We start from the raw sequence: 14,144 nt of genomic DNA, 5'->3' as shown, positions 1-14,144 counted from the left end.
TTCAACAACTAAAAATATGCGTCTCCTAGCCCCCTACCAGAACCAAGTTACACTACTGACGTTATTCCTTGTATAAGAATATAATAACTCTTGAGAGTTAAAAATAAAACATGAACTACATGCTGATATGCAATAAAAGATGTTTTGATGTCAATCTAATAATTCAATGCAAAGATGAGCTACCTCATTATTCTTACTCTGATATTTTCTGAAACTGTGTTTGATTTTAATCATGTTTGTTTATATATACTGAATTATTTCTTGTGTCTAGTATAAACTGTCTACAACAGGGATGTCAAAGTCCCTTCTTCAGGGCCACAATCCAGTTGGGTTTTCAGGATTTCCCCAACGAATATGCATGAGATCTATTAGCATACAATGAAAGCAGTGCAAGCAAATAGATCTCATGCATATTCATTGGGGAAATCCTGAAAACCCAACTGGATTGCAACCCTCGAGGAAGGACTTTGACACCCCTGGTCTACAACAATAATGGATAGTAAAAAAGTTTATCTAAACAAACCTTACAAAATTTCACACTCATTGATATTGTCTTTTTTTGCATTTAGAAAAGCTGGCATAAATTTGCTTACCTTCCCTGTCAGAATAGAAGGAAATTCAGGGTCAAACTTGTTGCTCAAGCCAAACCTTAAAAATAAAATGATAAAATTTTATTCAACATTTTATTTCACTTTGTAAATTATTATGTTAGATATGTGTGAAAAAAATGACACATACATTCCTCATGTTAGCTTTATATCTTCTGTATACCAATATTTCAATAGATAACAGGCCTATATACATCTTCCAACAAGTTCCAGAAGTTCAACTAGGGGTATTATGCAGGCCAATGTAGTGTTTTAAAGTCAATAATCAAAGGTCTTGTGCAGGGGAAAATGCTTGGTGTATGTGTGAGTGTGTGTGTGTGGGGGGGGGGGGGGGGAAGAAGACCTGTGAGCCCCTCCAACAAGTGGTTCCCTCCATGGTATCTGCATTCGTGGTCCACACCATGGCCAGAGAAGTACACACCTCGTCAATGAGATGAAAATTCATCTCTCTGAAAAAGCTGAACATGAGACCACTTTTCCTCTGGTCCCTCCACATTGGAATCTGGAGGTGACAAGAAGTCTGAGAGGACCTCCAAGGCCTCTATATTTGTTGTAGAAGACACCGGCACCTCCATCTACAAAGCACCTGCCATCCTGCGATGTTTTGACCCCAGAGCAGATGAATGTGTGCCAAACTCTGAAGCCTAAACCCAATTGGGCTCGCTTGGGGCACCCCCCTACAGGGTGGATCCAAGGGGGATAGAGGACACTAATGCCCCACCTAACCAATCCCAGAGGCAGAGGGAACAGGTTCCTGTTGAATTAAAACTACAGCAGGAGAAAGTTGTGAAGACAATAAAATGGCTGCGGTTCATGCCAGACATCAGGACTGCACATCCTGATGCATTCGAAGGACAAATAGAAAAGTACCTAACTCTACCCCCCCCCCCGCTGTTTTTTCAGAACCCTTTATTAATACCAGCTTTCATATAAATTGTCAAGTCATCCTCTAATTTCTCAGGATATAAGGTCAACTGGGAAAAATCAGTTGTAATTCCTCTCAATTATCTGATTGATAAATCGGAAATCACCCAATTTGGATTCTCCTGGTCAACTAATGCAGTAAAATATCTAGGTACACTTCTCCCTTCGTATTCGCTGTGATAGGGGATTAACAGAACCGCAAATACAGAAAAACTGCGGATAACTTTTTCCTATGTTATTTGCTGTTTTCTATTAAAAACCATCATGAATATGATGAAACCGTGAATAACATGGTGGGAGACCTGGCCTGTTCCTGAAGGAGAGGCAAAACACGGTGAAGAAAGTGATGGGAATCAGCGATTTTCTCTATAAAAGCTTGGAATCAGCGATTTCTCTATGCAAGCTGATGTAATTTGAGGGGGAGGAGCCAGGAAGCTAAAAACCATGAATAATCAAAACCACAAATGCTTAAACCGCGAATACAGAGGAAGAAGTGTACATACATTCATAAAAATCCTAACCATATTACAGATCTTAACATTTGTAAGCTAAAAGAAATTGTTAATCTCTCCATTACAAGATGGTTACCACTGTACATTTCTTGGTGGGACAGATCTTCAGTTAAGATGACTCTTACATCTCAAAGGAATTACTGTATATTCTCTCCATGCTCCCTTTCATTATGCAAATCATCCTTATATCAATGGATTGATCAAAAGATGATGAAATTTGTCTGGAACAATAAAAAGCCTAGGATTTCAATCCATAAACTCAATGCTTCTAAATATAATAGCAACATTAATTCTGCAGGCTTTCATAGATACCATATAGCATCCTTAGCGAAATACAGAGCCAGTAGGCTCCAGACTGATTGCCAAAACAATAGCTCTTTAATTCCTTCTTGGTTAGATTTAGAACTTCACATATGTAAACCAATCCCCATTAATGCTCTTCTTACAATGACTTTACCAAAACATCTAAAACATTTCAAGCTACTTTCAGCAACACAGACTGCTCTTCATCTTCTGGATAAAACAGCAGTTAGCTCCATCTACTCTCAATCAGATATGGCTATCTGAAACAACCCTTAAATGGAAAACTTGGCAAAAATGTGACATCTGGTACATTAAACAGCTCTTTCAAAACGATTGCCTTATGTTTTTTTACTAAATTTAGTAAATTTAGGTTACAACTATAACAGAATGTACCACAGATCTTTCATTCTACGCTCCTTACATCCTTGTTTTAGGGAATGTTCTTGTGACTCTAAGCTGATTGACTCTTTAATTTCAATTGGTATCCAACAGGTACTACAAAATTGGAAATCTGCTTCCCTTCTTGATTATACCTTTTGGTGGAACTCAGTTTGTTTATACAAGAAATATGAACAACATGCCACGGAAAAACTTTACCCTTTCATTTAACAAAAAAAGTCAAACATGGTTACCTATTGATAATTACTTAAAAAATTCTCCTGTATTTCAATAATTTCTTGTTCTAATGAAAGTTGATTACATTGACCTGATTATAATGCTAATTTGTATATGACTCTCCTGATTGTTACATGTTTAATGTTTCTCTTTTATTGTCATTTTTTCAAAAATACAATAAAAAATATTGAACTTAAAAAATAAAAAATAATGGATTCATGATGACACTGGGCTCTGAAATGATTAGACCATAAGTTGTCCGTTGTTTAGAATTGCTCTCATGTTTTTCTGGTCCACCATAAAAATAGTTAAAAAATTAAATTCTTAGTCTTGTTGCTACTTATCTCCTAGTATTTGCAATTAAGATAATTGTTACTATGTGCCTTTTTTTAAATAAGCATCTTTTTGGCATTCTCATATAGGTGTGCTGTTAACAAGTCCTCAAGATCACCAATGGAAAACCATAATTTTGAACTAGGAATCATTTTTTTGCCATTTTGTCTATAATGAATTTCCATTAAATCTTTCACTGTTGATGACAGCTGCACATATGATTCTTCTCTTATCCCCTCACTAATCCCAGTTTCTTCCCTGGGTCATTGTCCAAAGTCTACTTCTCCTCTTCCATAGTAACATAGTAGATGACGGCAGATAAAGACCTGAATGGTCCATCCAGTCTGCCCAACCTGATTCTATTTAAATTTTTTCATTTTTTCTCCTTAGCTATTTCTGGGCAAGAATCCAAAGCTCTACCCGGTACTGTGCTTGGGTTCCAATTGCTGAAATCTCCGTCAAAACCTACTCCATCCCATCTAAACACTCCCAGCCATTGAAGCCCTCTCCAGCCAATCCTTCCCCAAACGGCCATATACAGACACAGACCATGCAAGTCTGCCCAGTACTGGCCTTAGTTCAATATTTAATATTATTTTCCTGATTCTAGATCCTCTGTGTTCATCCCACGCTTCTTTCAACTCAGTCACAGTTTTACTCTCCATCACCTCTCTCAGGAGCGCATTCCAGGCATCCACCACCCTCTCCGTAATGTAGAATTTCCTAACATTGCCTTTGAATCTACCATCCCTCAACCTCAAATTATGTCCTCTGGTTTTACCATTTTCCTTTCTCTGGAAAAGATTATGTTCTATATTAATATCCTTCAAGTATTTGAACGTTTGAATCATATCTCCCCTGTCTCTCCTTTCATCTAGGGTATACATATTCAGGGCTTCCAGTCTCTCCTTATACATCTTCTGGCGCAAGCCTCCTATCATTTTCGTCGCCGTCTTCTGGACCGCTTCAAGTCTTCTTACGTGGGGCCTTACCAATGACCTGTACAGGAGCTTCAACACCTTCTTCCTTCTACTGGCTACGCCTCTCTTTATACAGCCCAGCATCCTTCTGGCAACAGCCACTGCCTTGTCACACTGTTTTTTTGCCTTTAGATCTTCGGATACTATCACCCCAAGGTCCCTCTCCCCATCCGTGCATATCAGTTTCTCTCCTCCTAGCATATACAGTTCCTTCCCATTATTAATCCCCAAATGCATTACTCTGCATTGAATTTTAGTTGCCAGGCATTAGACCATTCCTCTAACTTTTGCAGATCCTTTTTCATATTTTCCACTCCCTCTTTGGTGTTTACTCTGTTATAAATCTTGGTATCATCTGCAAAAAGGCACACTTTTCCTTCTAACCCTTCAGCAATGTCACTCACAAACATATTGAACAGGATTGGCCCCTGCACTGAACCCTTCAGTTTAGCTTTCCTCATAGCTAGCTTTTTATTGGGCCTTTTTGGTTTTGAGTTCTGTTCTGTCCAAACACTGAAGATGGATCACTTGCCCAGATCTTTGACCACATCAGAGGTGAGATATGCAACTGAACAGGACCTACAAATGATGCAAGATCCATAAGTATGCTGCCTCCTGCTTCTAAGAATAACTAGACATTGCTTTTATTCTGCCGGTCCCATAAATGGCAAAAAACAAACAAAACAAAAAACCCCAGACAAACAGATGATCAAGGTTGCAGTGGGCTTCAACTGCAACTCAAGTAAGTTGGGAAGTAGACCAGTGCCAGGCAGACTTCTACACTCTGTGACCCAAAATTGGCAAGGAGAGAAAGAGATTAAGTATACTAGGTTTGATCATGAAGTGGAACCTCTGCAGAGTGCCAGATTCAACTCTGGCCATCTTGTTGGGCAGACTAGATGAACTATGCAGGTCTTCTTTATCTGCTTACATGTAACTATTTCTCATAATTTTATTTTTAATTTAAATGCAGTTTTAGCTTAAAGTCTTCCCCCCTTAATTATGACAACCCTATAGAGAATATAGCATGTGGGAAAGAGAGGAGTAACCTGCAAGGAGAGGTAATTACAAAAGTAAACATCTTGATGGGCAGACTGATAGACCATGACCATCTGCACCACAAAAGTCTTTTATTCTGTCATGTTGTTACTACAACAACTTATTGCTACTATTAGATGTATTGTGTGCTATACATGTTTGTAGTAAATTGGTTTAGGGCTCAATATAGTCTTATAAAAATACTACTAAACAGACATGTACGTGCTCATGCTTACAAGGCTAACATATTAGTGACATATTTGTTTTCAGATTTAATAACTATGGTAAAATTATGGTCATACCTGTTAATTTTCTTTCCTTTAGAAGCAGCAGATGAATCCAGAGACTAGTGGGTATAGCTCACATCGACCAGCAGGTGGAGATAGAGAACTGATTAACAGTTGGCCTTAAAGGCTGGTGTTCCTTCAGTTAATTCAGTTATGCACTTTGCCCAAGCATCCCGAAAGGAGAATGAGCCGCCACAAACTCCATTCCAGTAAAAACTTTGTCTTTCTCTTCTGAATACCATTGATATTTTTCTCTTTTTTTTTTTTTTTTTTCAATTGAAATTTTTTTTTTTTTTTTTTTTCAGTCATGAAAGAATACACTTACCAACTATCGCCCCGGCTACCCTAATGACATAAACCCCCTACACCCAGCCCGTGCATTTGGGGAGGGGCTCTGGATTCATCTGCTGCTTCTAAAGGAAAGAAAATTAACAGGTATGACCATAATTTTACCTTCCATAGCAAAGCAGCAGATGAATCCAGAGACTAGTGGGATGTAGCAAAGCAAACTCAAACTGGGTGGGACGCCAATGCCGCCTCTGCCAGCACTGCTGCGCCAAAACTCGCCTCTGAACGGGCCGCTACATCTAACCGATAATGCTTTGAAAAAGTATTCCCTGACGACCAAGTGGCCGCCCTGCAAATCTCCTCTAATGACATCCCCCCGGACTCCGCCCAAGATGTAGCCAAAGCCCGAGTGGAATGAGCATGAAGATGCTCCGGTACCTTCTTCCCTGACAACACATACGCCGAAGCAATAGCGTCCTTGACCCAACGCGCAATGGACGCTTTAGACGCCGCCATCCCTTTGTTTTTCCCCGCAAACGCGATAAAGAGATGGTCCGACCGGCGAAAATCATTCGTCACTTCCAAATAATGGAGAAGCATACGGCGCACATCCAGTAGCCGTACCGACAAAAAACGCTTCCCCCAATCATCCTTCCTGAAGGATGGCAGGAACAAACTCTGGTTCACATGAAAGGACGAAACAACCTTAGGCAGGAAGGACGGCACCGTCCGCACCGTCACCCCAGTCTCCGAGAAACGCAAAAAGGGTTCCCTGCAAGAAAGTGCTTGCAGCTCCGATACTCGCCTTGCTGAAGCCATCGCCACTAAAAAAACTGTCTTTAGTGTGACATCTTTCAACGTGGCCGCTGACAGGGGCTCAAAAGGTGCCCCCTGCAATTTCCCAAGGACGAGCTTAAGGTTCCAAGTTGGACAAATTCGCTTAACCGGCGGCCTGATACGTTGAACCCCCTTGAGGAAACGCACCACGTCCGGCTGTGATGCGAGAGCCGAGCGAGCCACCCGGCCCCTGTAACAGGCAATGGCCGATACTTGAACCGTTAAAGAGTTATATGCTAACCCTTTCTCTACGCCCTCCTGCAGGAACGCAAGAATAGCCGGCAGAGAAGCATGGAAAGGCGCAACTCCGTGTCTTCCGCACCATGCCTCAAAGATTCTCCAGACCCTCGCATAGGAGGCTGACGTTGAAATCCTCTTAGCCTTAAGCAGGGTTGAAATCACCTGTTCTGAATAGCCCTTCTTCTTCAGCCTTGCCCTTTCAATAGCCAGGCCGTAAGACCAAAGCGGCCCGGATCGTCCATTAATATTGGACCCTGAGTTAGCAAGTCCGGAGTTACCTGGAACGCTACCTGCTCGCCTACCGACAGCAGCATCAGATCTGCGTACCACGGCCGCCGTGGCCAATCCGGAGCTACCAGGATTACTCTGCCTCGAAAGCGAGAGATGCGTTGCAACACCCGCCCTATCATGGGCCAAGGTGGGAATACATAAAGAAGGGAGTTCGGAGGCCACGGGAGAGCTAATGCGTCCACCCCCTCCGATCCCTGATCCTTGCGTCGGCTGAAGAACCGAGGCACCTTCGCATTGCGGGAAGAGGCCATGAGATCCATCTCTGGCAACCCCCAACGACGGACTAGCAGGCCGAACGCTCGACCCGACAACTCCCATTCCCCCGGATCGAGAAGAGTTCTGCTGAGGAAGTCCGCCTGCACGTTTTCGTGCCCTGCAATGTGTGCCGCCGATAGAAGCGGAACATGCATCTCTGCCCATCGAAACAAATGACTTGCCTCCTCGGCTAACTGCATGCTCCGGGTCCCCCCTTGCCGATTGACATACGCGACCGCCGTGACACTGTCCGACAAGATCCTGGTCGGTCTGTCGTGAACTCGGGCCTGAAACGCCCGCAGCGCTAACCTGATCGCTCTTAACTCCAGCAAGTTTATGGGCCATTGAGCCTCCTGGGAAGACCAAATTCCCTGCACTGACGTCTGCATGCAGTGGGCTCCCCAGCCCTGCAGGCTGGCATCCGTTGTCACTACCACCCAATCCGGTGTGGCCAACGGCATGCCCCTCCAAAGATGCAAGTCCTGGAGCCACCAGCGCATGCTGTGAGCTGCTCGAGGACTCCACTGGAGACGGACATTGTAGTTCAGAGAAGCTGGAGACCAGCGAGAGAGCAGAGACTGCTGTAAGGGCCTCATGTGGCTCCGGGCCCAGGGAACCACCTCCAGAGTCGCCACCATGGAGCCCAGCACCTGTACATAATCCCAAACGCGAGGTCTGGGTGACCCGAGCAGGAGGCGAATTTGAGCCTGCAATTTCTCCCCCCGATCTCGGGGTAGAAACACCTTCCCCAGAGCCGTATCGAACCTTACCCCCAGATGCACCAAAGACTGCGAAGGGGCCAAAACACTCTTGGGAAAGTTGACAATCCACCCCAACGACTGAAGGAGAGCGATCACTCTCTGCGTCACCGCCCGACTCTCCTGCCGGGAAGAGGCGCGTATCAACCAATCGTCCAAGTAAGGGTGTACCCGAATCCCTTCCTTGCGTAGAAAAGCGGCTACCACCACCATGACCTTGGAAAATGTGCGGGGGGCCGTCGCCAGGCCAAAGGGCATAGCCCGAAACTGAAAATGTTGGCCCAGAATCGCAAACCGCAGATACCGCTGGTGCGGAGGCCATATCGGAATATGGAGGTACGCCTCCTTGAGATCGAGAGACGTGAGGAACTCTCCTGGTCTCACCGCCGCAATCACCGAGCGCACCGTTTCCATTCGGAAATGGCGCACGCTGAGGAATCTGTTGACCCCTTTGAGATCCAGTACTGGTCTGAAGGACCCCCCCTTCTTGGGTACAATGAAGTACAGGGAATAGAAACCGCGGCCTACCTCTTCTGGGGGCACCGGTACCACCGCCCCCAGATCGAGCAGCCCCTGCAGTGTCCTGCGGACCTCTGCTCCCTTGGCCGCACCACGGCACGGGGACACCAAGAAAGAATCTACGACGGGAGCGGCGAATTCTAATTTGTACCCTTCGCGAACAATGTCCAATACCCATTGGTCGGACGTGACTTTGGCCCACTCCGCCCGGAATGCCGAAAGCCGACCCCCTAAGGGCAGGGCGGAGGGAGCCAAGCCCCCGTCATTGTGGAGGGCGACTGGCGGGGGTACGGGCTGACTGCCCGGAAGAGGGTCTCGCCGTCCGAAAGGAACTTCTCTGCTGAAACCGAGGTCTCGAAGCAGAAAACGGGCCAGATGCAGACCTGGAAAAAGGCTTACCAGCCCTGGCCCGCCTAACATCCCGGAAACGCGGCCTAGACGATGCGGCCCTTACCGGAGGCCTAGCCCTGTCCTCCGGCAAACGCTGCGTTTTGGTATCCCCAAAATCCTTGACCAGTTTCTCCAACTCCGTTCCAAACAATAAACCCCCTTTAAATGGAAGTCTCACCAGCCGTAGCTTGGATGCTGCATCGGCTGCCCAATGACGGAGCCACAAGGACCTGCGGGAAACCACAGACAGAGCCATCTGTTTTGCAGACGCCCGAATAATATCATACAAGGAGTCCGCCAAATAAGCCAAGCCGGACTCCAAATCAGCTAGTTCCGAAGGGATAGAACCTCCAGACTCCAGCAAATTATCGGTCATCCCTTGTGACCACTGCAGACAAGCTCGCGCCGCGTAAGAACTGCATATTGCGGCCTGTAAGGTAACTGCAGCCACTTCAAAGGACATCTTTAGGGAGGCTTCAACCTTTCTATCCTGTGCATCCTTAAGTGTCACGCCCCCTTCTACCGGCAAGGTAGTTCTTTTAGTCACTGCCGCCACCAGAGCGTCCACCTTAGGCAATCTAAACCTGTCCAATTCGGTCGGAACGACCGGATACAAGAGCCTCATGGCCCTTGCCACCCGCAAACTGGCCTCCGGCGCCTCCCATTGCGCCGAGATTAGCTCCTGCATGGCCTCATGGACCGGAAAGGCTTTCGACGGCCTACGGGTACCTGCCATCAGGGGGTTACCGGACCCCGTGGCATCTTCCTGAGCAATGTTCAAACTTTGCAAAGCTTTAGTAATAAAAGAAGAAAGCTCCTCTCTATGGAACAACCGGATAGCCGTAGGGTCATCCCCCTCTCTACCCGGGATACTCTCCGCGTCCCAATCCAAGAGCTCCCCTTCCTCCAATGACTCAGGCAGGGAAAAAGGAGATCTGGGCAAAATATCCCCCGCCTCCGCAGACACTAGCCTGCGTTTCTTGGCCCCCTGCAACTGCCCCGGGGATCCTGCCGCCCCTGCCGAGGGCCTATCCTCTGTCCCCTCCCCCCCCTTAGAGGTAGAGGGTACCGCAAGGGCCTGCCCGGCCCCCAGCCTCGGCTGGGTAGGCTGCGAGCGCTGCAATTGAAATGCCTGATGGAGCAACATAACAAATTCAGGCGAAAATGCACCCCAACTAAGAGGCACTCCCCCGCCCTGCTCCGAGCCGAGGGGAGGGGCCGCGCCGGCCACCAGCGCTCTCGCCTGTTCCCCCGCCGCCTCACGTTTGTCCTCCGTGGCCGAGTCCTGCAGGAATCCAGCATCGACTCCGAGCGGCGGGGACATTGCGCAAGAGTCCCGTACCCGGGACATGGCCGCCTCACAAGCCGCCAAAAACGGGTCGTCTGCCGGTGCTTCCAAGCACCCGGCAGAGCACGGCCCCGCTCGTGTTCGGCGCTTCCCGCAGCGCGAACACATCTGACCAGCCTCTTCAGCCATCCCCCCTCGGCCTGCCAAAAAGCTCCGACGCGGGGTTTTTTTTTTTTGTTTGTTTTTTTTTTATTTTGAACACACGCGGCGAACGCCGGCGGCAGACGACTCCGCCCACTAATACGCCCGGCACCCGGGAAACGCGACTCCACTCAAAAAAAGGCAAAGCCAACACTCACCCGGTCCGCCGCTTACCCCCGAAGCCAGGCCATCGTTGGTAAAACGTACTGGAAGCCGCGTTAACCACTGCCCGGCTCAGTACTAGCAGGCAGGCTGTGTATTTTTTTTTTTTTTTTTTTTTTTTATACTGGAATGAAGCAGCCAGCCACTATCCTGCACCTGGAAAGGAACCCCTCTATCCAACGGAGGGGAGGGTGGAGCAGGGACCTGGGAGGGCCCAGGTGTACCTCCCAAAGCCGGCACCAATCAGCCAGGCACCCCCACCTACTGAAGAGAACTAGTCTCAACAGAGGAATCCTAACAGAACACCACCTCCATCTATCCTGCAGCAGGCAGAGACCAGGAGCTAGAAGGATAGCTCCAACCCTGCTGGGAGATAGAGCAAAACTGAATTAACTGAAGGAACACCAGCCTTTAAGGCCAACTGTTAATCAGTTCTCTATCTCCACCTGCTGGTCGATGTGAGCTATACCCACTAGTCTCTGGATTCATCTGCTGCTTTGCTATGGAAATTAAGTTTAAATTCTAGTTTAGTTTTGTGAAACTAGTTACCCTCATTCACCTCCATAACTTTTGTTCCTATCCCGTATAATCACTTGATTTTTCTCTTTTTGCTTAGAAATCGCTTTTTTTGGTTATTCTACCTAACGAGTACAAGAAGACAATGGACTGGATTCACTAAAGTCAGCAATCGTTGCTAAATCTGTTTTCACAGGTTTCGCGACAATCGCTGTTAACCAACCCAATCCAGCCATGCAAATTAGTAAAACCCCATGCAAAATAGCCATGCAATTCACTTACATTGCTTAGCTATTTAGCATCGGGTTTTATCAATCCTAAAACCCAATTGCTGTAGACCTGTCAGTAACTGTGTGAACAGAGAAGGTAGTGTGTTACAGACAGGTCTGCCTGTTGTTTTCCAATGGCACAGATATTTTGAGTGTATTACACAAGCAAAATATCTGCCCATTAAAAAAATATGAAAAAATCCCCCCACCCCCAACAATCACGTGCCCTCCCAAAGAAAAAGACCTCCTGCCTGAAGAAAAAGGCAGGAGGGATGGTCACTCCCCCCTCCCCTCCGAAGAAAAAAGCAGAAGGGATTCCCAACCCCTCCTGCCACCGGAGTCCCCCCTCCCCCTCCAGGTACCTTGAAGTTAGGAGCAGGACGTACTGAAAACACTTCCTTGTTGCTCCTCCCTGACAATGACAACACTGGGCCTTAGGCCCCTCCTCTGACTGGCTCAGACCCTCAGGCCCCTCCTGTGGGCAGGGCCTCAGGCATCTGAGCCAATTAGGGACTTCCTGAGAAAGGAGCCTAAGGAAGTCCCTGACTGGCCATTTATTTTGGCCAATCAGGGACTTCCTTAGGCTCCTTCCTAAGGAAGTCCCTGACTGGCTCAGACACCTCAGGAATCACATGATGCACCAAAGGGGCCTAAGACACAGTGTCATCATCAGGGAGGAGGAGTAGGAGGTGTTTCAGTACCTCCTGCTCCCAACTTCAAGGTACAGGGGCCTGGAGGGGGCATCCCTCCTGCCTTTTTCTTTGGGGGGAGTAGGGGAGATCTTTTTGGGGTTTGGGGGACGGTGGCTCGGGATTGCCAGTGTGGGGGGCTCTTTTAATGGGACAGATGGCGCGCAGAACATCTGTTCCATTAAAAAAAGCAGAAGCCCTGACAGCAATGACAGGAGGCTGCTTCCCCTGCCACTACTGTTGGGGCTCTGCATTATGTCAATCGCTCACTGAGCGACTGAGTCGGTGGGTTTGTGTGCAAATCATTTGCATTCAAACTTGATAGTGAATCAATCGCTGTTGGAAAATCGGCCAACAGCAACTGAGTCACTCTCTTTAGTGAATCTAGCCCAATGTCTCCCATAGCACTTCAGTCACCTCATTTCTTCAGGAAAGAAAACCGTGACTGTACACATTTCTAAATGAATGGGGATGGGGGCAAACAGAATGCTAATTAATCCTCAGTGGACACAATGAAGGAGCTTGCTCAAAACTGGGCGTGCTCAGCAGCCAAAAAGCCGATTCCTATGCTATACACCAAAACAAATCAGAAGGACGAGGTGAGAGTTAAAACACAATAGCTTAATACTGCTTATATCCAATATCAATCATAAGAATGTGCTAAACATCCAGGGGGCAGGTAGGAAAGTTCTCATCTTTCAACAGGCAATCTGTGTTCCTGCTACAAACTAGCAAATCGAAGTCTGTCCCTTCAACTTTTCTTTTCTAAAATCATCCTAGCCACGGCCGAGAGAGAGGAAGGAAAGAAGGTCAGGAGTAAAACAAAAGATCAGCAGCAGGCAAGGGAGGCGGGGCGAGGGCGCGTCTTTAAAATGAGTTTCTTTCAGAGCCGCTGTCAGTCAACGGAAGCCCCGCCCTACGGCCTAGCGCTTCCAGCGGCAAAAACACCGCCTCCCTCAGCCGCACAACAACCGCGGCCGCCTCGGCGCCCCTCCGCTTACACCGTGATGTGGCCAGCGCCCCGCACCACTACCGGATCCGGCGTGCAGCACAGCAGTCGCTCCTCGCTCACCACCCGCTCCACCTCCTCTTCTTCCTCCTCGTCCAGCTCGTAGATTGTGTCGAAGTCCGCCATGTTCGGCAGCAGGGCGCTCATGACGTCACCGAGCGCCGCGTAAACGCGCCGAGACAGAGCGGGGCGGGGCCGAAGAGAAGCCGCTCGCGGTGGGGGGAAGGTGGCACGCGCCGGTGACACTTTGGTTTGGCGCTACGGCTTTGGCGCCTGCGCGTGGTTGGCCTCGTCAGCCTTAGAAAACTGGTGTTGACAGAACGAAGCGCGCGACTAGAGCGACCGTTGGCCCCTAATAGTTGAATAAACTTGATAAACCACTATTCGTATAATGTCAGAGTGGATACATAACCAGTCATCCATAAAATACATAAGTACATACTCATTTAATAATAATCATCATAAAAAGCCAATAAACAGAAAGATTGGCTGGTAATGCTATAGAAATAATTAATAGTATTGGCTGCCTCAGTGTAGCCCACTAATTGCTTTCACAAACAAATATGTTTTTTTAAAAAATAAATAAGTGCTCCTTTAAACTTACTGCAATAATGACTATCCTATTCCAGGGGTTTCAAACTTGCAGCCCAGGGGCCACATGTGGCCCGCCAGATACTATTTTGTGGCCCTCGGTATGTTTATCATAATCACAAAAGCAAAATAAACAGTTTCTTCATCATATGTCTCTTTAGCTATAAATTACAATATTATTATTAAGACTTAGCCAAAAGGAAAGATTTATAAACTATAAAGAGTTTTACCTCATGCAAAA

General features: G+C 47.1%; 1 protein-coding gene across 3 annotated transcripts in view; it reads right to left on the bottom strand.

Moving 5' to 3' along the window:
- The window catches only part of CHIC1 (cysteine rich hydrophobic domain 1), a 78,643-nt gene extending 65,158 nt beyond the window's left edge, over positions 1–13,485 (bottom strand). For 2 of the 3 annotated variants that reach the window (XM_033945613.1, XM_033945614.1), the window contains exons 1-2: positions 13,305–13,485; positions 594–648 (exon numbers count right to left, since the gene is read on the bottom strand). In XM_033945613.1, the coding sequence (XP_033801504.1) occupies positions 594–648; positions 13,305–13,459 (210 nt within the window). In that variant the 5' untranslated portion in view covers positions 13,460–13,485. The remainder of the gene's footprint in view (positions 1–593; positions 649–13,304) is intronic. The other variant, XM_033945615.1, reaches the window with a different exon arrangement.
- Positions 13,486–14,144: the final 659 nt, after the last annotated feature.

The sequence above is a fragment of the Geotrypetes seraphini genome, chromosome 5, assembly GCF_902459505.1.
Source record: "Geotrypetes seraphini chromosome 5, aGeoSer1.1, whole genome shotgun sequence".
NCBI classification, from domain to species: Eukaryota; Metazoa; Chordata; class Amphibia; order Gymnophiona; family Dermophiidae; genus Geotrypetes; species Geotrypetes seraphini.
The sequence above is the reverse complement of the archived record's forward strand: the minus strand, read 5'-3'. Positions and strand labels throughout refer to the sequence as shown.